This window comes from Bufo gargarizans, chromosome 9, assembly GCF_014858855.1.
Source record: "Bufo gargarizans isolate SCDJY-AF-19 chromosome 9, ASM1485885v1, whole genome shotgun sequence".
Lineage (NCBI taxonomy): Eukaryota > Metazoa > Chordata > Amphibia > Anura > Bufonidae > Bufo > Bufo gargarizans.
The window spans coordinates 141,935,748-141,962,160 of record NC_058088.1 but is presented as its reverse complement, the minus strand read 5'-3'; the positions used below and the strand labels follow the sequence as shown (position 1 = coordinate 141,962,160).

The 26,413-nt window shown below is 45.1% G+C and overlaps 1 protein-coding gene across 6 annotated transcripts in view; it reads right to left on the bottom strand.

Moving 5' to 3' along the window:
• LOC122946008 (H(+)/Cl(-) exchange transporter 5) overlaps positions 1-26,413 on the bottom strand; it is a 174,931-nt gene that overhangs the window by 76,996 nt on the left and 71,522 nt on the right. For all 6 annotated transcript variants that reach the window (XM_044305282.1, XM_044305281.1, XM_044305284.1 and 3 more), the window contains 2 exons: positions 2,501-2,600; positions 646-833 (listed from right to left, as the gene is read on the bottom strand). In XM_044305282.1, the coding sequence (XP_044161217.1) occupies positions 646-833; positions 2,501-2,600 (288 nt within the window). The remainder of the gene's footprint in view (positions 1-645; positions 834-2,500; positions 2,601-26,413) is intronic.

The following is a 26,413-nucleotide window of genomic DNA, read 5'->3' as shown; positions in this document are numbered from 1 at the left end:
CTTCAAAATGCGGAAATTCACACTATAACTTTTGCGCAAACCAATAAATATACACTTATTTAATTTTTTTATCAAAGACATGTAGAACAATAAATGTAGAGAAAAATTTATATAGAAATGTAGTCTTATTTGAAAAGTTTTACACCTGAAAGTGAAAAGTCTTTTTTTTTTTGCAAAAAAAAGAAAATCGGTAAATTTCGATTAATAACAAAAAATGTAAAAATGTCAGCAGCAATGAAATACCACCAAATGAAAGCTCTATTAGTGAGAAAAAAAGGAGGTAAAATTAATTTGGGTGGTAAGTTGTATGACTGAGCAATAAACTGTGAAAGTAGTGTAGTGCAGAATAGTAAAAAGTGGTCTGGTCATTAAGGGGGTTTAAGCTAGGGGAGCTGAGGTGGTTAATTACCACGATCGGCATTATTGAGGGCGCCATGTTTTCCTCTCGCTCCAGTGCCGTACATGTACGGCGCTGGTAGCGAAAGGGATAATATGCCACAGTCTACTACACAGGAAAAAATAACTGGCATTTGGCATACACTGGGTGAATTAAGCCCTATGGGTTTATCTATTGCATGCACAAGGAGCCTTCCAAATGCATACAATGAATGTAGTTCAACAAATATGACATAAGCATTGTCTTACCTCAGACTGGCCAATTATTATCTGAGACCAGTTTCTCCACTCTGGACATACATTTCGGTTTTCAAAAGTCACATTATCAGACTTCCAACAGCACTGCTCATGGTTAAACCAGAACCACTCTACACATATGCCATCCTTCAGGTCAGTCATCCAATGAGAGGATATGTCAATCAGTCCAGCTAAGGAGCCTATAGAACACAATATCTCTGTGTCAATAACAGTTTTGACAACATTTCTACTGTTTAGTTCTAAAATGTGATGAGCCTTGATGCAATGGGGTATATATTTGTTTTACGGATTCTGCTCTTGGGATGCATTAACTTATGGCCAAAATTATGGTTGGCTAAGTTGGATTTAAATTTTACTTCCGAAAGGAACATTAAAGAATGTCAGTCAGCAGAATCAACTCCATTAAACTAGACATAGTGCATGGTAAGATTGATCCTGCTGAGCAAAAACATACCTTTTTATGCACATCTGTTGCCCTTTTACTAAGAAATTTACTGTAACGGGGCGCCGAAGGCGCACTCTGTCTCCCATGAGCCGCAGACCTGCTGCTTAGCTTCGGGAGCGAGGATCTGTGTTCGGCCTCGTTTGCTAGCTGGGAGGTTCCCTGCTCCTAGGTCTGCCTTAAGGGGCCGAGCTGATCACTCTGTGATCGACTTGCCTGTCTGTCGGTCATGTGATGCTGGCCACGTCACATGACCCTCACTCCCCACTATAAATACAGGCAACCTGCTGGCTACAGGTTGCCTGTGATTTTGGTCCCTTAGGCTGTGTATTATAATTATTGTTATTTAGCTTACCTTTGGATTTGACCCTTGATCTGCTTCCTGACACCTCTTCTGCCTGCTCCCTGAACCTTGACGCTACCTCTCGGATTTTGACCTCAGCTTGCTTTGGATTTTGTCTTTGCCTCTTCCCTCGTACTGACGTGACCTCCTGGACTGTCCCCGGCTAGTTGACCCGCCTCGCTTTTCCATTTTTGGTGGTACCTTGCTCGTTCCGCCTCTCTGTCCGCTCGAGTGCTACCTCTCATTGGCTGTCCGCTTCCCTGCTGTCTCTATCTCTCTGCTTGCACTTACTCAGGTCAGGGACTGTCGTCCAGTTGCGCCCCGTCACCTAGGGAGGGTGGTGCAAGTATGCAGGGACAGGGGAAAGGGTGGCAGCTCAGGGGGTGCACCTCCACTCTATCTTTATACCCGTGACATTTATCTTTTAATGTTTATGCACATGAGGGCTTCAATGTATCAAGTTGCAGGTCTCAGCGGTGTGCATTAGCTCGTCTGCTGTGCAGTAATGGCCACTGCCCACCTGATTGACAGGGCTAGACATCATCAACATCCTTTAGTCTAGCCTTGTAATCCCACAGCTTGCGCTGATAGTGTAATGTCTGGATCAGGATTAAATTGCCAGGCAAGGACACCCATGATGCCCGACCCCGTCAATCAGAGGGAGGCAGTAGTGGCCATTGCTAAACAGTTGTAGAGATATGGTGCACAGAGGCCATTTGCAAAAACATTAAAAAGATGCATTTCTAAGTAAAGGCCCAAAAGATCTGCACGAAAAAGGTATACTTTTACTCAGCAGGATCAGCTCTACCAGGTTTCATCTAGCTTAATGGGATTGATCCTGCTGACTAATCCTCTTTAAAGAAAATGTATATTGTTAACATGTACAAAGCTGAATGCATTTTTCTTCATTTTTTCAATTCACTGAAATGCACATTTAGTGCACTATGTCCATATCTGACACCCGATTTAAAAACAACTCAACATTCGACAAGGGGACTTGTGCCAAATGATACACTAAGCTCTGATACATCTGAAACTAAATTTTAGTAAAAAGCTATTACCTGCAGAAAGGCCAATCAGCAGCATTAACAACCACCCAGAAAATGCATCGCTGACACTGTGCAGTAGTGCCCATGGCGACTCTTTACTCTTGCTCAGGATCTGAAAAAACAGATGTGAAAGTATAAATGATCTATAAACCAGGTCGCAAAAATACTGTATGGAAAAGAGCAAGATACAAATCAAATATATATTTCTCACAAATCAACCTGTGAAGTCCATAGTGCACAACACCTTTGGATTTTCAGATTCCATCAGCTTGATCCACACTATGTGGTCAAATGTATGTTAACAACTGACCACAGCACCCATGGGGCCTTGTTGGACATCCCATTTTGAAGGCATTGATATGGTGTTGGAGACCCTCAGTGGCTATAACAGGCTTTCTTCAACATTCTGGAGTGTGACTAAGAATATATGCCTGTTCTGGTGAAATGTGAGCCATAGAACAGAGGTCCTGCACAAAGCCTGTCCACTGCCACTTTTTGTAAACGTGGCGAAGGCGAGTGAAAACTTTGCAAAGTCGCTGTAAATAAGGGTCATAAAATATGAAAAACAGCCCATACCATTATCCCTTGTTTACGAACGTTTACAGTAGGCACTATCCATGCTGGTAGACAACCCAGACTAATTTATCAGACTGCCAGATCAGGGGTATACACAGATCACGCGTGCCACTTCTAGGTAACACAGAATGCAAAGTGCAACTCCCCATATTTCGGAGGAATTTATTGATGGCCTTTTTTCTTTATTGAATAGAAGAAATTTTTAATAAAATCACTGATAGGAAAATCAACCCTCTCCCCGTCTTACACTTTTTTCTGCCTTCTATGTGACAAAAATTGGACCTGATGCTTCATAAATTTCGCTTTCATTCTGAACTCCATTTTTGTATTTACATACGACAACTGATAAATCAGCAAGGAAAAGTGATTGCCTGTTGCCACAAACATGGGGTGTTCTGTGCACAGGAATGTATACAGTGCTCAGGAAACCATGTATTTTCTTTGCACTGAGCTCTCCCTAGTGGTGGCTGATGGAAAATGCAGTACATTTATGTTGCAAAAAGGAGAAGCAGTTCGACACTGGCCCGACGTCCCTGGGTGCCATACAGCAGTGGCTTGGTAAGCATCCATAGTAAGGCATGCCACTGTGCCAGGTAATGAAATATTATTCATCACTCAAGAGGACACAATTCCACTGCTGCAGAGTTGGCACACTTTACAGCACTGCAGCTGCCACTTGGCATTGCGATCTTAGACTTGTGTGCAGCCACGCAACCATTTGAAGAAGCTCCAAATATATAGCTGTTGTGCTAGTCTCTTTCAAAAGCAGGTTGGGAGGCACAGGCAGGAGCCACTCTGCTCAGCTAATGCTGGCATAGCACATGGTTAGAGGGTACCCATGTGCTATGCCAGTATTTAGTAAACCTCCGTTCTCTGCAGTACCATTCATAAACTGTAGAGCCCTACTCTGTACACAGCTGAGAGGTCCGTGATGTACTGTCAGGAAGCAGGGGGTGTTACCCCTACTCTGGGACCACGGGCACGGCGCAGGGCACGGGTTCCCCATCAGCTCGGTAGAACACCTGGTGCCCGAGGTGCGGGTGCACGGCGTGTGCGCAGTACACAGGCTGCTCGCACATTTCCGGGTGCATAGAGTTCCTGCATTATCCGGCTGTCAGGTGTGAGCCTTGCTGAGGGAGATTCCCAGTACACACCTTCCACCTTCCTCGCCTGCCATTGGTTCCTGGGGAGGGTGGTTCCTACCTTCCCTGGCTATAAAGACCTGGCCTGAGCTCTGGTTCATTGCTGAGTTATTCCACCTTATGGTGAACACCTAGCCTCCCTGCAGATCCTTCTATTGCCTGTTGTTTCTTTGTATCCTTCCCGGCTACTGACCCCTGGACTGTCTTCCGCCTTGAACCTTCGCTGCCTGCCTCGACCCGGATTGGACATTGACTACCCCTCTTGGATTATCCCTAAACTTGTACCGCATTCTGGGCTGTCAGCTGCTTACTGCCAGTGGGTTCCTCATCCCACTACTGGCTCCCTGGGAGGTTCTGACAGAATAACTCAGCCTTCACCATGGAACCCGCAAAAGCAGTGGATCCCATGACGGCCATGACCCAGCAACTTAACCTCATGACGCAGGCCTTCCAGGAGATGCAAGCGAGTCCTGAGCACCTGCTGCAGAGGGTTGCCACACAGGAGCAGCGCATCGCAGAGCGCACCGCGCTACCACCATCGCCTCCCCCTACGCCGGCGCGCACCCTGGAAGTGGTCTCTAGCGAGCCGTCAGTCAGCCTCCCTGAGCGGTTTTCAGGAGATCGGAGGAAGTACCGCTCCTTCATCATCTCCTGCGAGCTGTTGTTTTCCCTGAAGCCACGTACATATGCCACGGACTTCGTCAAGGTACGCACGGCAATTTCCTTGCTCTCAGGGCCTCCCCAGACCTGGGCGCACCAACTCCTACTAGCCGATGACCCAGTGCTGGCATCTTGGAAGTCCTTTGCCGCAGCTATGCAAAGACTTTATGATGACCCCCTGCGTTCTTCAACCGCCAGGGGTACCTTGCGCACCCTCCGCCAGGGCAGACGTCCAGTGGAGGATTACATCATGGAATTCCGTGAGGTAGCCCCGGATACGGGCTTGAACGAGGTGGCCTTGATTGACCAGTTCCGCATCGGTTTGTCCGAGCAGCTCAAGGATGAGCTCGCCCGCATTGGGGTGTCGGGCTCCTTGGGGGGCCTGATGGACTCAGTAACCCACCTGGATCGCCGCTTCCGGGAAAGACGACAGGAGCGACAACAGACCCCGCCTCTAACGGAGCGCCAGTCGGAACCCTTAAGGCTTCCTGTTCCTGTGGCAGAAGACGGTAACCAGGAGGAGCCGATGCAGATCGGGGCTGTTCGGGGTCCCCTGTCCACGGTGGAGAGAACCAGGAGAAGAACCTTGCATCTGTGTTTATACTGCGCAAAACCGGGCCATTTCCTGAAGGACTGTCCTATCAAACCTCCCGAAGGTAGGCCGGAGACACCTACAGTATGCATTAACCTACCTATGTATAACAACTCGTCTCATCTCACCATCCCCGTTTCCCTGCAGCTGGACAACAACAATATTGATCTCTCTGCCATCATTGATTCGGGCGCAAGCAGCTGTTTTATGGACAAGGATGTGGCTTCCCAACTAGGCATCCCGTTGCGCCCTAAGAAGAACCCATCCCAGCTGCATCTGGTGGATGGCAGCACCCTAAAGACGGGACCTATCGCCATGGAATCACATCCCTTGTTCCTCCTTATCGGCCTTTACCATTCCGAGAAGATCGTGTGGGACATCGTGCCTTCCCCCTTGTTTCCAATCATTTTAGGCATCCCCTGGCTTAGGAGACACAACCCCACGATTGACTGGACCTCTGGCTCCATCACCTTCACGCCCCCCTCCGGTTCTCCTGTTCACGCGTCTCCGGCTCCAAGCCCTCCTACGGTTCTGGGCACCGTTGAACACAGACTACCCGACAAATATCAGGACTATGCAGACGCTTTTGAAAAAAAAGGAGCAGACGCCTTGCCGCCACACAGGCCTTATGATTGCCCCATTGACCTGCTCCCTGGAGCCCCACTGCCGTACGGGCGCTTGTACAATCTGTCCGAACCCGAGACCAGGGCCCTGAAGGACTACATAGAGGAGAGCCTAGCGAAGGGGTTCATCCGTCCCTCGACCTCTCCAGTTGGGGCCGGCATCTTCTTTGTGGGGAAAAAAGATGGGGGTCTCCGGCCCTGTGTCGATTACCGGGCCCTGAACGACATCACCAAGAAGAACCGGTACCCACTCCCTCTCATTCCCGACTTGCTGGACAGAGTCAAGGATGCCCGTTTCTTCACCAAGATCGACCTCCGTGGGGCCTACAATCTGATTCGTGTCAGGGAGGGAGATGAGTGGAAGATAGCATTCCGCTCACGGTTTGGGCACTACGAGTACCTTGTCATGCCCTTCGGGCTCTGTAACGCCCCTGCCACATTTCAGTGCTTCATCAATGACGTCTTCCGTGACCTGTTGGATACCTATGTTGTGGTATATCTGGACGATATCCTTGTCTTCTCCAGATCACTGCCACAACACGAACGGCATGTCAAATCGGTGCTCCAGCGTCTGCGGACCCACAGTCTCTATGGCAAGCTTGAAAAAAGCACCTTCGAAGTCTCGTCCATTGAGTTCCTGGGCTACATCCTATCCCCAGGTCGAGTGGAGATGGACCCCAGGAAGATCAGGCCGTCCAGAATTGGCCTGTCCCCCGCAATCAGCGGATGGTGCAGCAGTTCATTGGTTTTGCCAATTTTTACCGCCGATTCATTCGGAACTTTTCAGCGATCTGCGCTCCCATCACTGCTCTGACCAGGAGCAACACCCTGTTTGAATGGACCCCAAAGGTCCAGCACCTTAACAGGCTGTTCACACAGGCACCTATACTGGTACAACCGGACGCCTCTTGCCCGTTTTTTCTGGAGACCGACGCCTCCGAGGGGGCTATCGGGGCTGTTCTCTCCCAGGTCCAAGGGGAGAAGCAGCTTCTCCACCCCGTTGCCTTTTATTCCCGCAAACTCACCGGGGCCGAACGCAACTATGATGTGGGTGAGAGGGAGCTGCTCGCCATCAAGGACGCCCTGGAGGAATGGAGACATTTGCTGGAAGGAGCCGAAAACCCTGTGGTGGTGTACACCGACCATCGCAACCTCGAATATCTCCGCAGTGCCAAGCGACTGCGTCCTCGACAAGCCAGGTGGGCTCTCTTTTTCTCCCATTTTCGCCTCCAGATTACCTATCGACCGGGATCCAAGAACGGCAAGGCTGATGCCTTGTCCCGTATGTGCTCCTCCGAGGCCGATCCTGCACCTCCGGAACCGATCCTGCCAGCCGCATACTTTCTAGCCACCCAACACTCCTTGATCGAGAGGATCCGACGGGCCAGCATGCCAGCTCCAGAGGAGGCAGCCCATCTACCAATGAAGCAGGGGCTTTGTTACCACCAACAGTGGATCTACGTCCCAGTCTCCCAGCGACTGCCTGTACTACAGCATCACCATGACCACCCCACAGCAGGCCACCGAGGTAGGCGCAACACCACGGAATGCATCCTACGTCAGTTTTGGTGGCCCTCTTTGGCAGCCGACGTATGCTCCTACATAGAGTCTTGTTCCGTGTGTGCACTCTACAAACGTCCCACCTCAAAACCTGTTGGGTTATTACAGCCTCTGCCAGTGCCAACCCTTCCATGGCGCAACATAGCCATGGATTTCATTGTGGACTTACCGCCTTCACAAGCCTGTACCACCATCATGGTGGTGGTGGACAGATGTACCAAGATGTCCCACTTCATTCCGACCTCCGGTCTCCCGACGGCCCAAAAAACCTCAGAGTTGTTCCTCCAACACGTGTTCCGGTTGCACGGGCTCCCTGATTCCATCGTCTCAGACCGGGGCTCACAATTCACCTCCCGCTTTTGGACCCAGTGTTGCCGTAGCCTTCATATCACTCGCAGCCTGTCTTCTGCCTATCACCCCCAGTCCAATGGGCAGACCGAAAGGACCAACCAAACCCTCGAACAGTTCCTTCGCTGTTACACATCCCATCTACAAGACGACTGGGTGAGCCATCTCCCCTTCACAGAATTTTCCTTCAACAATCAGCTTCATTCCTCCACCGGGCTCTCACCATTCTATGCCAACTATGGCTATCATCCCGCAACTCTCCCGGATCTCCCCCTTGATGTCCCAGTGCCTGAAGTAGCTCAACGGCTCCGGCTCCTACGAGAACTGAGGCGGACCCTAACGCAACAACTCCGGGCCGCTCAGCAGCGGCACAAGATGCAGGCAGACCGTAGACGCACAGAATTCCCCAGGTACAAAGACGGGGACAAGGTGTGGCTTTCCACACAGCACCTCAAGCTGTCCTGTCCCTCCCGAAAACTGGGACCCCGTTACCTTGGTCCCTTTGAGATCGTGAGTATGGTCAACAACGTTGCAGCCAAGCTCCAGTTGCCTACTTCCCTGGGAATCCACCCGGTATTCCACGTGTCCTTGTTGAAACCACACCGTGCCAACCCGTTCCCGGACCGGGCACCTGCTCCACCACCTCCCATCCAGGTGAATAACGATGATGAGTATGAAGTCCAGGAGATCCTGGACTCCCGCCGCCGGCATGGGGTCCTGGAGTATCTCATCCACTGGAAGGGGTACGGTCCCGAGGAGCGTTCCTGGGAGCCCTTGGGGAATGTCCATGCGGCCGCCAAGGTGCGCCTTGCTGAGGGAGATTCCCAGTACACACCTTCCACCTTCCTCGCCTACCATTGGTTCCTGGGGAGGGTGGTTCCTACCTTCCCTGGCTATAAAGACCTGGCCTGAGCTCTGGTTCATTGCTGAGTTATTCCACCTTATGGTGAACACCTAGCCTCCCTGCAGATCCTTCTATTGCCTGTTGTTTCTTTGTATCCTTCCCGGGTACTGACCCCTGGACTGTCTTCCGCCTTGAACCTTCGCTGCCTGCCTCGACCCGGATTGGACATTGACTACCCCTCTTGGATTATCCCTAAACTTGTACCGCATTCTGGGCTGTCAGCTGCTTACTGCCAGTGGGTTCCTCATCCCACTACTGGCTCCCTGGGAGGTTCTGACATGTACAGAAATGTGGAATTTTAAGCGCACAGGGAAAGGTGAACTTTAGGGGGGGGGGGGGAGTCTATTAAAAATACAAAATGCCTTAATAAAGTATAATACAAAATGCATTATTATGGCAGACCCATTTTACCAAAAAGTTAATTTAATTTACTCTTCAACGCTTTCACTACTTGAGGTTTTTTTAGTTTACATTTTTCTTCACCATCTCCCTTGAGCCATAACTTTCTTTATATTTCCGGTCACATAGCTGTATGAGGGCCTATTTTATGTGGGACTTTCTAATGCCACCAATAATTATGGCATACAATATAGTGGGAAGCAGTAAAAAAAAAAATCCAAATGGGGTGGAAAAAAATAAATAAATTCCTCCACCGTCTTTCATGTTTTGTATCCTCGACGTTTCGTTTGCGGGAAAACTGACCAATGCCCTTCATTCTCTGGGTCAGTAAGATTACAACGATAACCCATATTTACAGGTTTTATATGTGAAAACAGTGTAAAAATAAATTTTAACTTTGGAAAAAAAGAAAATGTACATCCCTATATTCTGACCCCCATAACTTTTTTATAGTTCTATCTACTGAGCTGTGTGGGGGCTCATTTTTTGCGGGACAATCTGTCGTTTTTATTGATATCATTTTGGAGAGTGTGGGACTTTTTGATCTTTTTGGGTAAGATAAGTAATTAAACAAAATGGCAAATTGGCCATTTTGACCCTTTTTTACGTTACGCCATTCGCCGTATTAGAAAAATATCACTACATGTTTACTGCGTCAGTAATGAAGAATCAAATCATGTCTTCTATTAAGACCTTTTAGGTATAATAGATTCCATACAGAAGATACAATATGATTCTCTATTTAGAAGCTTCCTGCTCTAATCTTCACCTTGTATTGGGGAATTAACCCTTTCTAATCCCTGAACTTGCATGCCCGTTGTCGCCTCCATGCACTACTGCATAATGTGCATTGACCACAGAGACATTTCTAGCTTTGACATGAGGAATGTCCAAAATGTGTCTACATATTCTAGTTTTCAACCTATTAGTAGTGCATCCAACATATTGGGGGCGACATATAGAGCATAGATACAATGCAATATACCTCAAATGTGATACAATTAATATATTGTTTCAGGATATACAATTTATTGTTGGCATATGAGAGAATATGACTACCTGTTAACATCACTTTACAGCATGTGCAAATTCTGTCTCCACATTTAAAATTTCCTTTATACATTAACCAAGTTGGTGGACTTAATCTAGTGTCCGGGAAAAGTGAAGAACTAACTTTTTGGGCTATGGTTGGCGCTCTACGTGCAATGCACTTGATACCCAAACAAACGATGTCCTTTAATCATATTCTAAAATGGAGAGATGTTTTTTAATAATTCAAAATATTCGAATACTCCAGGCTATAGCTTGTCACAAAGGCCGGGGCAGAAGAATAACTCAATATATGTTTTTTACTATACTTGTTTTTATTTGAGTATATTAGTTCTGCCTTGGCCTTAGTGAGAGCTGCCTCCTTAGCAGTGTTCAAAGAGTGTTCGTCATATCCCCTATTTATTAATCTATTGGCAACATTTTCCATTTCCTTGCTACATGTCGCATCATCTGAACAGTTGCGGCAAACGCGTATAAATTCCCCTTTGGGTATGTTTTTGATGACATGACGAAGATGACAAGATGTAGCAAGGAGGGTGGTATTGCCTGATGTTTCTTTTTTCGGTGGGTACATGTGTCAACCATGGAGCTTTCAATATTACCCTTAAGCATAAGGTCAAGAAAGGGAATACTGTAGTTGCTATTATTCAATGTAAAATTAAGATTACAACTGTTACAATTGAGGTAATCTCCAAACAGCGGTACATCCGCCACATCGCCTGACCACACAAAAAGTAGGTCGTCGATGTATAGTGCAGGGCAAAGGAGAGCATCGGAGCATGAGGGGGGCTGCCTGGGTGAAATTATGGGTATGTCCGGGTTCAACTTTGAACCCAGACAACCCCTTTAAGGCTACTGAACCTGCTGCAAAACAAAAAGGGCTACAGCTTAGATCTTGGTTTCATATTAAGGTCTAAATAAAATCTTTCTATTCATCCATCTCTGCCCATCTTTCTATGTATCTAAATAAAAGAAAGAAAGCAGCACAGTCAATATGGATACGGTTGCACATGGATATCAAGCTTATGTGATAGAACATATATACAAGTGCAGTCAATCAGGCATGAAAACATGAGCAGTTGCACATACAGCCAATCATCCAGAGCACTTAACCAGGACTTTTGTTGTTGCTTCTGTGACTCAAGTGTTTACAGGAATACTAGTCTCAGAGATTTTTGGTCCAGTCTCTTCTGGTGAATAGGTGATGACTTGTGCAAGCAGGCATATATACAAGTGACGTGTGAACTCTGCACATCCTGAACCTTTCATTTTAGCACTACTTACAGGGTCAGCTCCAGGTTCCTGTGGGCCCTTGGGCGATTAAGTCTCAGTGGACCCCTTTGTGGCATTTTGCATGATGCACACAGCATGAAACCGCATATAAACCAATCACATGGCAGTTGCTTCAATGCATGTAGGGTTGTGGTCCTGGTCAAGACAATCTCCTGAACTCCAAACTGAATGTCAGAATGGGAAAGAAAGGTGATTTAAGCAATTTTGAGCGTGGCATGGTTGTTGGTGCCAGATGGGCCGGTCTGAGTATTTCACAATCTGCTCAGTTACTGGGATTTTCACACACAACCATTTCTAGGGTTTACAAAGAATGGTGTGAAAATGGAAAAACATCCAGTATGCGGCAGTCCTGTGGGCGAAAATGCCTTGTTGATGGTAGAGGTCAGAGGATAATGGGCCGACTGATTCAAGCTGATAGAAGAGCAACGTTGACTGAAATAACCACTCGTTACAACCGAGGTATGCAGCAAAGCATTTGTGAAGCCACAACACGCACAACCTTGAGGCAGATGGGCTACAACAGCAGAAGACCCCACCGGGTACCACTCATCCCCACTACAAATAGGAAAAAGAGGCTACAATTTGCACTAGCTCACCAAAATTGGACTGTTGAAGACTGGAAAAATGTTGCCTGGTCTGATGAGTCTCGATTTCAGTTGAGACATTCAATTGTAGAGTCCGAATTTGGCGTAAACAGAATGAGAACATGTATCCATCATGCCTTGTTACCACTGTGCAGGCTGGTGGTGGTGGTTTAATGGTGTGGGGGATGTTTTCTGGGCACACTTTAGGCCCCTTAGTGCCAATTGGCCATCGTTTAAATGCCACAGGCTACCTGAGCATTGTTTCTGACCATGTCCATCCCTTCATGACCACCATGTACCCATCCTCTGATGGCTACTTCCAGCAGGATAATGCACCATGTCACAAAGCTTGAATCATTTCAAATTGGTTTCTTGAACATGACAATGAGTTCACTGTACTAAAATGGCCCCCACCGAACCAGATCTCAACCCAATAGAGCATCTTTGGGATGTGGTGGAACGGAAGCTTCGTGCCCTGGATGTGCATCCCTCAAATCTCCATCAACTGCAAGATGCTATCCTATCAATATGGGCCAACATTTCTAAAGAATGCTATCAGCACCTTGTTGAATCAATGCCACGTAGAATTAAGGCAGTTTTGAAGGCAAAAGGGGGTCCAACACCAGATTAGTATGGTGTTCCTAATAATTCTTTAGGTGAGTGTATATACACACACTAATATATATATATATACATACACACACACACACACACACACATATACACATACATACATACATACACACACACACACTAGCAGAAGGAGGCGGCTTCGCACGGGTATATTAAATCTATTTAATTTAATGGTGTGTGTGTGTCGTTAAAATATATCGGCAGTATCCCCCATAAGTGACCTCTACAGCACCCCACCCCTTTAACAGTGAACTCCACAGCGACCTGTCCTTTTATAAGTGCGGTACCTGAGGGCTTAACTGCAGCGGATCGCAGCAACCTGTCAGAGATCGGGTGGCTATGTGATTCCGGCAACCACCTCCTGTATTTGTATTAACAGGTCAGTTATCTTCATTGGTGGCGCAGTGGCCACAGCCCCTCCCCTCCTCCTCCCGTCTCTCCTCTTATTGGCGGCAGCAACACAGGGGGGGAGAGACTCCTCCTACTCTGCGCTGCTGTGAAGAACTCATTGTCATGGCAACAAGACTAAAAAGTCTTGTCGCCATTTGTAAATTCTAACTCACATTGGCGACCATTTTGGTCACCATCTGGAGCCCTGTGATGCGTTAAAAAAAAAAAAAAAAAAAAAAACACACCGCTCATGTGCACAGCCCCATTGGAGTGAATGGGTCCGGATTCAGTGCGGGTGCAATGAGTTCACCTCACGCATTGCACCCGCACAGAATTCTCGCCCGTGTGAAGGGGGCCTAAGGCAGCTGGCTGGCTCTGCACAGACGGATCCGTTTGTATTATCTGTAACATAGCCAAGACGGATCCATCTTGAACACCACTGAAAGTCAATGGAGGACGTATCCGTTTTCTATTGTGATAGATTGTGTCATAGAAAACTGATCCGTCCCCACTGACTTACACTGTGTGTAAGAACGGATCCCTTTGGCTCAGTTTTGTCAGACAGACAAGCAGCGTTTTGGTGTCCGCCTCCAAAGCGGAATGGAGGCAAACTGATTCATTCTGAGTGGATCTTTCTCTATTCAGAATGCATTAGGGCAAAACTGATCCGTTTTAGACCGCTTGTGAGAGCCCTAAACGGATCTTACAAAACGGAAAGCCAAAACGCCAGTGTGAAAGTAGCCTTAAAGAGGTTGTTTCATCTCAAACATTAGTGGCATAATAGCTAGGATATGCTATCAGTGTTAGATAGATGAAGGTCAAACTTAAGGAAATGTGTAATACAAAAAATGATCAATTGTTTAGACCAAGATTTTATGTCAGGATTGGTCATCTGTCTCTGACACCTGGGACCCTCAGGATCAGCTGGTTCACAGTGACTCATATTGTATAGTGGCTGTGCTTGGTATCGCGCTCATTCACTACTATGGGGCTGAGCTGCACCTAGGCCATGTGACATATAAACGTGTCATCACTGGCATAGGGAGACGAGAGAAGGCTGCGGCCCTTACAGGAGCACCAATGCCTTCTTAGACAGCTGATCGGCGGGGGTCCCGGGTGTCTGACCAAACTAATCAGATACTGATGACCTATCCCCAGTATTAAAATCTCAGAAAACCTCTTTAAGCATATATTTTAAAGAATTGGGTCATAAATATTCCATGTCTTTGCACTAGCCACTAAACCAAAAAGTGGCCATACACAATCTAAAGTTGATCAAAACAGACAATTTCAACCTAAACAAATGTTTGTCAGCTGAAATTTAACAAGGAGCAATCATTTTAGCCGACTGATGATAGACCATTATCATTTGAAAAGAAGCTGGCTATTTTCATCTGACAGTCAGTCAAACGATATTTTATTCAAAGAAAGAATGTTTGTGAACAAAAGAGCTTTCTTTGAAAGAACATTCCCAGAAGATCTTTCTTTCATAGCCCAGTTTCAATGAACATGTATGGGCAGTCTGAAGAATTGTAATAGCCAATAATCACCAGATATTTGTTCACCTAATTTCTATCTAAAGTGTATGACCATCCTAATAGGCACCACTTCTTGGTCTGTACAGATCACTTTTCAGCAATCATCTTGTTGTTATTATTATATCACCTATAGTTAAGGCTAGGGATCAACCGATATTGATTTTTTTAGGGCCGATACCGATAATTTGTGAACTTTCAGGCCGATAGGCGATAATTTATACTGATATTCTGGGAATTTTTATTTTTGAAAAAAAATAAAAAATTCCCACAAATCTGCTGAAAATTAATGTTTATTGTTAATGTGTATTTTTTTTTTGTAAATCTTTCTTTTTCATTTATACTTAATATTTAGGTGTTTTATTTTTGTAACTTTTTTTTTTTTACTAACTTTTTTTTACTAACTTTTAGCCCCCTTAGGGACTAGAACCCTTGTCCTATTCACCCTGATAGATCTCTATCAGGGTGAATAGGAGCTCACACTGTCCCTGCTGCTCTGTGCTTTGTGCACACAGCAGCATGGAGCTTACCATGGCAGCCAGGGCTTCAATAGCGTCCTGGCTGCCATGGTAACCGATCGGAGCACCAGCATTACACTGCTGGGGCTCCGATCGGAGGAGCAGGGGAGAGGGGATCCTGTGGAGGGGCGCACTGCGCCACCAATGTTTTTAATACTGGGGTGGAGGGGGGGGGCGGCGCACTGCGCCATCAATGCTTAATATTGGGGGGGAGGCGCACTGCCACAATGAAGATTAAAGGGGTTGTCCAAGTTATATTTATTGATGACCTATCCTGGGGATAGGTCATCAATATCAGATCACCCGACACTCCCTCCGATCAGCTGTTTGAAGAGGAAACTCGCACGGTGCCAGCGCTGCCTCCTCTTCACTGTTTACCTTCTAGCCGTTGCATCTGCAGTGGTGAGCAGGTGTAATTACACCCAAGCCTTTCTATTGAAATGAATGGGATGGCTTGGGTGTAATTACACCTGCTCACCACTGCAGATGCAACGGCTAGAAGGTAAACAGTGAAGAGGAGGCAGCGCTGACACCGTGCGAGTCACCTCTTCAAACAGCTGATCGGAGGGAGTGTCGGACCCCAGACGATCTGATATTGATGACCTATCCTGGGGATAGGTCATCAATAAATATTAACTTGGACAACCCCTCTCTCATTTATTCATATACAGGAGGCGGGAGCTGCAGAATCACATAGCCGGCTCCCGACCTCTATGAGCAGTAGCTGCGATCCGCGGCACCTGAGGGGTTAACTACCCCAGATCGCAGCTATTGCTCATAGAGGTCGGGAGCCGGCTATGTGATCCTGCAGCCAGCTCCCGCCTCCTGTATATGAATAAATGAGATTAAGCTTCATTGGTGGCGCAGTGGCCATAGCTCCTCCCCTCCTCTTGTCCCCTGTCCTTTCATTGGCGGCAGCGGCAGCACAGGGGGAGGAGACACTGCTTCCTTCTCCCCTGTGCTGCTAAGGGGAACACGGAGAGCGCTGTCAGCAGCGCGATCTGTGTTCCCCATACGCTATCGGAATATCGGCAAAATAGATGCCGATACCGATAGCGTTCAAAATCCTCAATATCGGCCGATAATATCGGTAAATCCGATAATCGGTCGATCCCTAGTTAAGGTCCACCATTGACAATAGAATATTATTTAAGCTCATCTTCTCCTTATACCAGGATGAATGAGAGCCAAAAAGACTGTCCCGCAAGGATCTGTCAAATGGAAGAGACCAAACTAATGGGCTACCAACTGGAGAAAAGACTGCAGAAAAGATCCCAAAAAGGAGTAGAGGGACAGCAAGGTGCCCTAGATGGTCTTGTCCTAGGGAAGATTCCACCAGCCAGGGGAAACCTCTCAGTAAACACTCAAGGACCAATCCCCGTTGGAGAAAAAGAAGAAAGAACAAGAAGCTGGAATAAAAGTATCAGGCACAAGAAATGTTTTCCTTGTACTTGCAAGATGTACATGAGGATAAACCGAAACCACAAAAAAGGAGTACACACTGGGGATCTCAGGGAGAAAAAAGAGCCTGCATGGCACTCCACCTCCTTTGAGGAATCAGGCACCGAGCATACCACCACAGACAGGAGTATTGCAAATATTGTAATCATCCATGGCTCCACAGGATCAGTGAACTATGTGAACATTGATGGGCTGAGGGATTACTCTTCAGACTGAATAGTGATGGACAAACTAAAAACAGGAATGTGAAAATAAAACCAGAGATGGTCCAGGGAGACTGGAAACTCAGCAGGCCAAACCTAAGAATTGCTACGAGTATGGCAAACCCAGGAAGACAGTACAAATAAACAAAGTAGGTTGTAGCCTAAAAAGCAATGCTGTGGACATATACAAACAACGACCAATGTAAAGTACTTGAAAAGGAATAAGCCTGCATACCAATAAATATGCCTTTGGTGAGGCTCGACAATCGTGTCCGTTGTAATCCTGCTAACCCCAAGATTGAGGATAAAGGCCAGTGACCCAATTGTTAATGAGAAGTATGGAAAACTCAGATCTAATAAGCCTGTTTTCCTGCAAGAAGGGAAATCACAACATGCTCCAGAGGCCTGGAGTTCGGTTCATAAGACATTCTGGGGCAAAAAAATAAATAAAAAAATAAAAACATTGCCGTTGGGGTCTGTGACACTTAAATAGAATGGAGACAAACCCATCAGGGAGATTCCAGGGTGGTGAATTCTGAGAGAATAGGAAGAATCTCTGGACAGCCCACAGTGGGACATGAAATTGGGTAGGGGAAAGGGAAAAGAAAAAAAAAAAAAAAACTTTGCACCATGTGACAACTACAAAGGTGTTGGGCAAAGCACGTAAAAGGGGATCAGGCAGATAGACTGTCCAAGATCTCCTGAAAGGAAAGACCTACATAGCTAGACTCAAGATCAACTTAGAGGAGAAAAAAAACTGAAGCAGACACCTCAGAACCACGCAATAACGAACAAGTATGTTGCCTAGTAAAGTAAAACACTCTGCAGCAGCATAATTACTTCATCATATAAAGCTATAATACATTAAAAACCTGACAGCTACCGCTTAATTCAGACGTGTCACTCACATACAGGTCAAAGCCTAGCTCAAGTCTGCTTAGCTGCCTGCATTAGAAAAGTAAAAACACTATCCTTTGCTAACTGCATTCACGTCAAGAGCGCGATGACGTCAGCGAATGTCCTTTTGACAAAGAACAAAGAGGATCCCTGCTGCGCAATGAAGTGGATGGGGTGAGTAATGTTTTTATTATTTTTTTTACCCTCAAATGGCATTTGACTTTGCATTCTGTATTAAAAAATGCTACTTTTTTCCATTATAACCATGTTGTAATGCAAAATAATAAAGTAAATGGGGTCTGGGGTCTCTCATCCCTCGTCTCCTTGGCAACCATCTGTAAAAATCACACCACATCCACACTTGCTTGAAAGAGGCCTTAGGGTACGTTACAACTTGCGTTAAAGTTTTCCGGTACTGAGTTCCGTCCAAGGGGCTCAATACTGGAAGAAAGCGCTTCAGTTTTGTCCGAATGCATTCTGAATGGAGAGCAATCTGTTCAGTATGCATCAGGATGTCTTCAAGTCAGTCACTCTTACGGTATTTGGCAGGAGAAAATACTGCAGCATGCTGCAGTATTTTCTCTGGCCCAAATTCTGGGACACTCGACGGAATGCCGGCATTAATTTCCATTGAAATGCATTATTGCCGGATCCAGCACTAAGTTTTCCGCCAAAACGGATCCAGTTTCCCAGTCTGCGCATGCACAGACCTTTAAAAAAATGTGAAAAAATAAATGCTGGATCCGTTTTTTCCAGATGACACCAGAGAGACGTATTGCAATGCATTTCAGTCTACAAATGCTATCTGTTTGCGCACGGATTTCCGGATCCGGCAGGCAGTTCCGGCAACAGAAGTGCCTGCCGGATCCTCACAACGTACCTAAGCGGACGATTGAAACTTCAAAGTTTGAATAATTTAAAAAGGCGTAGAAATATGCAAATTTTAATTGTAGTATCCATATGGATATTGGGGTACTAGGATGTAATCAAAAACTGTGCTGGGCCTAGGCAACAAAATTGTTGCTACCGTTCTGTTAGGGCTACATGAGGACATTTGTTGCGCGACATTGTTTGTCATGTCGCAGTGCTATCATTGCAACACTTCAAAGTGTACCCTTCTGTTGCACAACAAATGTTGCAGTGTAGCCGTGCTCTTAAAGAAAGAAAAACCCACAATGGTCACTCAAATAAATTGATACCGATAAAAGTAATTATAAATAAAATTTTACTGAAAATCGGCTAACAAAAATCTGAATTGTGATTCGACGGAATAAAAAAAAAAAAAAAAGTTGTGAAATTGGGCTGGACAAAAATGATGGCACACAACTTAATATTTTGTTGTACAACCTTTTTTTTTATATATATTTTTAATTAATGCATCATCAGGTAGAAAGATTACATACATTTTCAGAATCCTATATAATGATACAGGATGCATTTTGCTTTCAAGTATAAAAATAATTGAATACATGGCATTATTCAAAATAAAGAACAATATTCCCACCCTCCCTAGCCCTTCAAAACTTCCCAAAAGGATATCTGCTCAAGTTCCTCCCAACCCAATTTTAGAATCATATATAAGTAACATCACGATGAAGATACCATTGGACAAGAAACCAAAGTCCTCATTTCTAATTTTCCCAAGTTCCCCTTCAACACAGCCCTGGAGTACCATTCTGTATATTGGAAAACTGACATGAGCTTATTGATGTTGTCTGTCTGTGTAAGATGTACAATAAAGGTCTTCCATTTACGAAAGAAACCTTTTTTTTTTTCCCTTTTGGAGTTCCGTATCCAGTTTGTCCATATACATGAAGTGAGACATTTGGGATATTAGATCCTGTAGTTGTGGGATATTTGGCTTTAGCCAATTATGCAGAAGGCCACGAAGAGACACCAATAAAGCCACATCTATTATTCGTTTTGGTTTAGATGCCTCATCAAAAATACATGGAACAATACTGTTTCAGGTCTGTGATTTAATGTGTCTCCCCATGTATCCTTGATCCATTTGATAAACATCTTCCAGAATGTCTGTATATGGCTACAAGACCAAAACGCAATGTGTCAAATCTGCCTTATCCGACCCACATTTTGGACATGTTGTGAGGTATTCTGTCGTTCTCGACTTTCTCGAGAAATTTCTCGAGAAACGCATAAATAGCGGAGTGTATGAGGCGAAAATCGGATTCCCTCCACTTTTCACACGGTACTGCTTTACATACTCTACTCTAACCCTGCAGTACATCATCAACTGGTAGTGTAACTTTTAGTTCCACCCCCCCCCCCCCCCATTTAAAAAATAAATAAATTTGTTTCTGTTTTGTTGGCTCCTGTATCCCTATTCAAAGTCCCTATGAATTTATGAAAGTGCCAATGATTGACTTTTGCACTCACTAGATACATCGAGCAATCTTTGCTTGCAAAAGTGAGTGATTTGTTGGTACGCCAGAAACTGTTTTTCCCTCAAATCATATTTAGTGCAGATTTCTGGAAACATGAGATATCTGTTTTCAGAAACCTGCAATAGGTCAATGAAGGTATTCACACCTTGAAGTCTCCACGTTACGAACATCTTATTTTGTATTCCCTGAGGGAACTCTGGGTGGCGCCATAATTCCATGTCCCTCAAGATTAAGAATGGCCTCTTTGCTAGTTTGCGCACTTGCTTTCAAGTCACTATCGTGTCTCTCACAACAAGTGATTGTTTTAGGTGAGGTGGTAGTGCTTACCTCCTGGAATGCAGTAGGTTTATTAATGGCCATTTGCTGGGCAGTTGTTGTTCTAGGAGGTAATTTGAATAATGTTGGGTGCTGTGTACCCAATCCACAGAGTGTCTGAAGAGACAAGTGAGGTTGTAAAGTCGCAGATTTGGTATATTAAGACCTCCACGATGTCTGGTCAGCATTACCTTAGATAAGGCTATCCTTGTTTTTTTTTTACCTGACCAGAGAAATTAAGTGAAAATGGATTGAAGATCCCTTACATCTGAATGTTTTAAAAAGTAGTGGCAATGTCTGGAGGGGGTATAGAAGTTTTGGGAAACAAATCATCTTTAGTAGGTGACTCCTGCCGTTATAGATAATGGTAAAGTCTTCCACCTCTCCAAATCTTTTTTAATGGCTTTAAACAATGGGATATAGTTTAACTTATACAGCGTTTCAGGTGTTTTCCCTATTTTAATCTCTAAATATTTAAAGGGGTTGTCCAGGATTGGGAAGATTGGAGTATGTGTACAACAATGCCCTAAATGTTACAATCGTGCCTGTCCTACCTTTACCCGACATTTCTAATGCCCAGTTTTCAAGTCTCCAACTCTCAGCAGGAAGCGCTGTGTTTCCAAGACTCGGTGACGTACCGGGTCCCTTTCTGCCGAGTGAAGCCTCTTCTTCCGCTTCCCAGGGAGCCCGGTGACGTCACCCTCAGCCACATGAATTATTCAAAGTGCCTGGATGGGCGGTAACAAGGCGGCAACCAACCGCGCTAAGCCACGCCCATCCGGTCAGGTGACGTCACCGGGCAGGGCGCTTTATTATGAATGAAAGAGGCAGAGCACTGAATATTAATTAGGGGGCGGAGTCACGGCGGAGATGAAACCATGCTGCCGCGCTGTGCTGGGAACCACAGTGCAGTGCGGCAGGAAGGTAGGAAAAAATAAACATAGGTGTAAACAAAGCGTGGGGGGACCGTATGAGCCATATAGAAATGGTGAAAATACTTAAAAACATATGGGGGGACCTTGATTCAGCTGTTAATAGGTAGTACATAAAAAAAAAAATAATAAATTTGATCCCGGACAACCCCTTTAATATACAGTACAGACCAAAAGTTTGGACACACCTTCTCATTCAAAGAGTTTTCTTTATTTTCATGACACTGAAGGCATCAAAACTATGAATTAACACATGTGGAATTATATACAGGTCCTTCTCAAAAAATTAGCATATTGTGATAAAGTTCATTATTTTCTGTAATGTACTGATAAACATTAGACTTTCATATATTTTAGATTCATTACACACCAACTGAAGTAGTTCAAGCCTTCTATTGTTTTAATATTGATGATTTTGGCATACAGCTCATGAAAACCCAAATTTCCTATCTCAGAAAATTAGCATATTTCATCCGACCAATAAAAGAAAAGTGTTTTTAATACAAAAAAAGTCAACCTTCAAATAATTATGTTCAGTTATGCACTCAATACTTGGTCGGGAATCCTTTTGCAGAAATCACAGCTTCAATGCGGCGTGGCATGGAGACAAGCAGCCTGTGGCACTGCTGAGGTGTTATGGAGGCCCAGGATGCTTCGATAGCGGCCTTAAGCTCATCCAGAGTGTTGGGTCTTGCGTCTCTCAACTTTCTCTTCCCAATATCCCACAGATTCTCTATGGGGTTCAGGTCAGGAGAGTTGGCAGGCCAATTGAGCACAGTAATACCATGGTCAGTAAACCATTTACCAGTGGTTTTGGCACTGTGAGCAGGTGCCAGGTCATGCTGAAAAATGAAATCTTCATCTCCATAAAGCTTTTCAGCAGATTGAAGCATGAAGTGCTCCAAAATCTCCTGATAGCCAGCTGCATTGACCCTGCCCTTGATAAAACACAGTGGACCAACACCAGCAGCTGACATGGCACCCCAGACCATCACTGACTGTGGGTACTTGACACTGGACTTCAGGCATTTTGGCATTTCCCCAGTCTTCCTCCAGATTCTGGCACCTTGATCTCCGAATGACATGCAACAGTCCAGTGCTGCTTCTCTGTAGCCAAGGTCAGGCGCTTCTGCCGCTGTTTCTGGTTCAAAAGTGGCTTGACCTGGGGAATGCGGCACCTGTAGCCCATTTCCTGCACACGCCTGTACACGGTGGCTCTGGATGTTTCTACTCCAGACTCAGTCCACTGCTTCCGCAGGTCCCCCAAGGTCTGGAATCGGTCCTTCTCCACAATCTTCCTCAGGGTCTGGTCACCTCTTCTCCTTGTGCAGCGTTTTCTGCCACACGTTTTCCTTCCCACAGACTTCCCACTGAGGTGCCTTGATACAGCACTCTGGGAACAGCCTATTCGTTCAGAAATTTCTTTCTGTGTCTTACCCTCTTGCTTGAGGGTGTCAATGATGGCCTTCTGGACAGCAGTCAGGTCGGCAGTCTTACCCATGATTGCGGTTTTGAGTAATGAACCAGGCTGGGAGTTTTTAAAAGCCTCAGGAATCTTTTGTAGGTGTTTAGAGTTAATTAGTTGATTCAAATGATTAGGTTAATAGCTCGTTTAGAGAACCCTTTCATGATATGCTAATTTTTTTAGATAGGAATTTTGGGTTTTCATGAGCTGTATGCCAAAATCATCAATATTAAAACAATAAAAGGCTTGAACTACTTCAGTTGGTGTATAATGAATCTAAAATATATGAAAGTCTAATGTTTATCAGTACATTACAGAAAATAATGAACTTTATCACAATATGCTAATTTTTTGAGAAGGACCTGTACATAACAAAAAAGTGTGAAACAACTGAAAATATGTCATATTCTAGGTTCTTCAAAGTAGCCACCTTTTGCTTTGATTACTGCTTTGCACACTCTTGGCATTCTCTTGATGAGCTTCAAGAGGAAGTCTCTTGAAATGTTTTTTTCACTTCACAGGAGTGCCCGGTCAAGTTTAATAAGTGGAATTTCTTGCCTTATAAATGGGGTTGGGACCATCAGTTGCGTTGTGGAGAAGTCAGGTGGATACACAGCTGATATTCGAACAGTCTATTCAGTAGGACTTTGTAGTATGGCAAGAAAAAAGCAGCCAAGTAAAGAAAAACGAGTGGCCATCATTACTTTAAGAAATGAAGGTCAGTCAGTCCGAAAAATTGGGAAAACTTTGAAAGTGTCCCCAAGTGCAGTCACAAAAACCATCAAGCGCTACAAAGAAACTGGCTCACATGCAGACCACCCCAGGAAAGGAAGACCAAGAGTCACCTCTGCTGCGGAGGATAAGTTCATCCGCGTCACCAGCCTCAGAAATCGCAGGTTAACAGCAGTTCAGATTAGAGACCAGGTCAATTCCACACAGAGTTCTAGCAGCAGACACATCTCTAGAACAACTGTTAAGAGGAGACTGTGTGAATCAGGCCTTCATGGTAGAATATCTGCTAGGAAACCACTGCTAAGGACAGGCAACAAGCAGAAGAGACTTGTTTGGGCTAAAGAACACAAGGAATGGACATTAGACCAGTGGAAATCTGTGCTTTGGTCTGACGAGTCCAAATTTGAGATCTTTGGTTCCAACCACCGTGTCTTTGTGCGACGCAGAAAAAGGTGAACGGATGGACTCTACATGCCTGGTTCCCACCGTGAAGCATGGAGGAGGAGGTGTGATGGTGCTTTGCTGGTGACACGGTTGGGGATTTATTCAAAATTGAAGGCATACTGAACCAGCATGGTGACTACCTCTTGAAGCTCATCAAGAGAATGCCAAGAGTGTGCAAAGCAGTAATCAAAGCAAAAGGTGGCTACTTTGAAGAACCTAGAATATGACATATTTTCAGTTGTTTCACACTTTTTGTTATGTATATAATTCCACATGTGTTAATTCATAGTTTTGATGCCTTCAGAGTGAATCTACAATTGTCATAGTCATGAAAATAAAGAAAACTCTTTGAATGAGAAGGTGTGTCCAAACTTTTGGTCTGTACTGTATATAACAAAAAAGTGTGAAGCAACTGAAAATATGTCATATTCTAGGTTCTTCAAAGTAGCCACCTTTTGCTTTGATTACTGCTTTGCACACTCTTGATGAGCTTCAGGAGGTAGTCACCTGAAATGGTCTTCCAACAGTCTTGAAGGAGTTCCAAGAGATGCTTAGCATTTGTTGGCCCTTTTGCCTTCACTCTGCGGTCCAGCTCACCCCAAACCATCTCGATTGGGTTCAGGTCCGGTGACTGTGGAGGCCAGGTCATCTGGCGCAGCACCCCATCACTCGCCTTCATGGTCAAATAGCCCTTACACAGCCTGGAGGTGTGTTTGGGGTCATTGTCCTGTTGAAAAATAAATGATGGTCCAACTAAACGCAAACCGGATGGAATAGCATGACGCTGGAAGATGCGGTGGTAGCCATGCTGGTTCAATATGCCTTCAATTTTGAATAAATCCCCAACAGTGTCACCAGCAAAGCACCCCCACACCATCACACCTCCTCCTCCATGCTTCACGGTGGGAACCAGGCATGTAGAGTCCATCTGTTCACCTTTTCTGCGTCCCACAAAGACACAGTGGTTGGAACCAAAGATCTCAAATTTGGACTCATCAGACCAAAGCACAAATGTCCACTGGTCTAATGTCCATTCCTTGTGTTCTTTAGCCCAAACAAGTCTCTTCTGCTTGTTGCCTGTCCTTAGCAGTGGTTTCCTAGCAGATATTCTACCATGAAGGCCTGATTCACACAGTCTCCTCTTAACAGTTAGTTGTTCTAGAGATGTGTCTGCTGCTAGAACTCTGTGTGGCAGTGACCTGGTCTCTAATCTGAGCTGCTGTTAACCTGAGATTTCTGAGGCTGGTGACTCGGATGAACTTATCCTCCGCAGCAGAGGTGACTCTTGGTCTTCCTTTCCTGGGGCGGTCCGCATGTGAGCCAGTTTCTTTGTAGCGCTTGATGGTTTTTGTGACTGCACTTGGGGACACTTTCAAAGTTTTCCCAATTTTTCGGACTGACTGACCTTCATTTCTTAAAGTAATGATGGCCACTCATTTTTCTTTACTTTTTTCTTGCCATAATACAAATTCTAACAGTCTATTCAGTAGGACTATCAGCTGTGTATCCACCTGACTTCTCCACAACGCAACTGATGGTCCCAACCCCATTTATAAGGCAAGAAATTCCACTTATTAAACTTGACCGGGCACTCCTGTGAAGTGAAAAAAACATTTCAAGAGACTTCCTCTTGAAGCTCATCAAGAGAATGCCAAGAGTGTGCAAAGCAGTAATCAAAGCAAAAGGTGGCTACTTTGAAGAACCTAGAATATTACATTTTGAGTTGTTTCACACTTTTTTGTTATGTATATAAATTCCACATGTGTTAATTCATAGTTTTGATGCCTTCAGTGTGAATCTACAATTTTCATAGTCATGAAAATAAAGAAAACTCTTTGAATGAGAAGGTGTGTCCAAACTTTTGGTCTGTACTGTATGTGTCAGATATCATGATTTGGTGACAGGAATCTGGTAGCTTGGATTTAAATGTAAAAGTGCTCAGCGCCAATAACATACACTAGTCAAGATTTATTTTAAAACCAGATACTGGGCCAAAAGTATTCAAGAGTTGCAACACCTTTTCAAAATCTTCTCCCCTTTTTAGCAGACCCGGTGGAAGATAAATCAGCAAAAAGTGATGTTCTTACTTCCTGGTTCCTTATCTTAATGCCACAGAAGATATCTCCCTCCTCCAGCAGTCGTATAAGTGGCTCTAAAGCCAGGTTGAACAAAAGTGGTGAGAGGGGACATCCCAGACGTGTTCCTTTAGCCAATGTGAAGGGTATTGATAAAAATCCAGTAATCGAGATCCTAGCTTTAGGGGC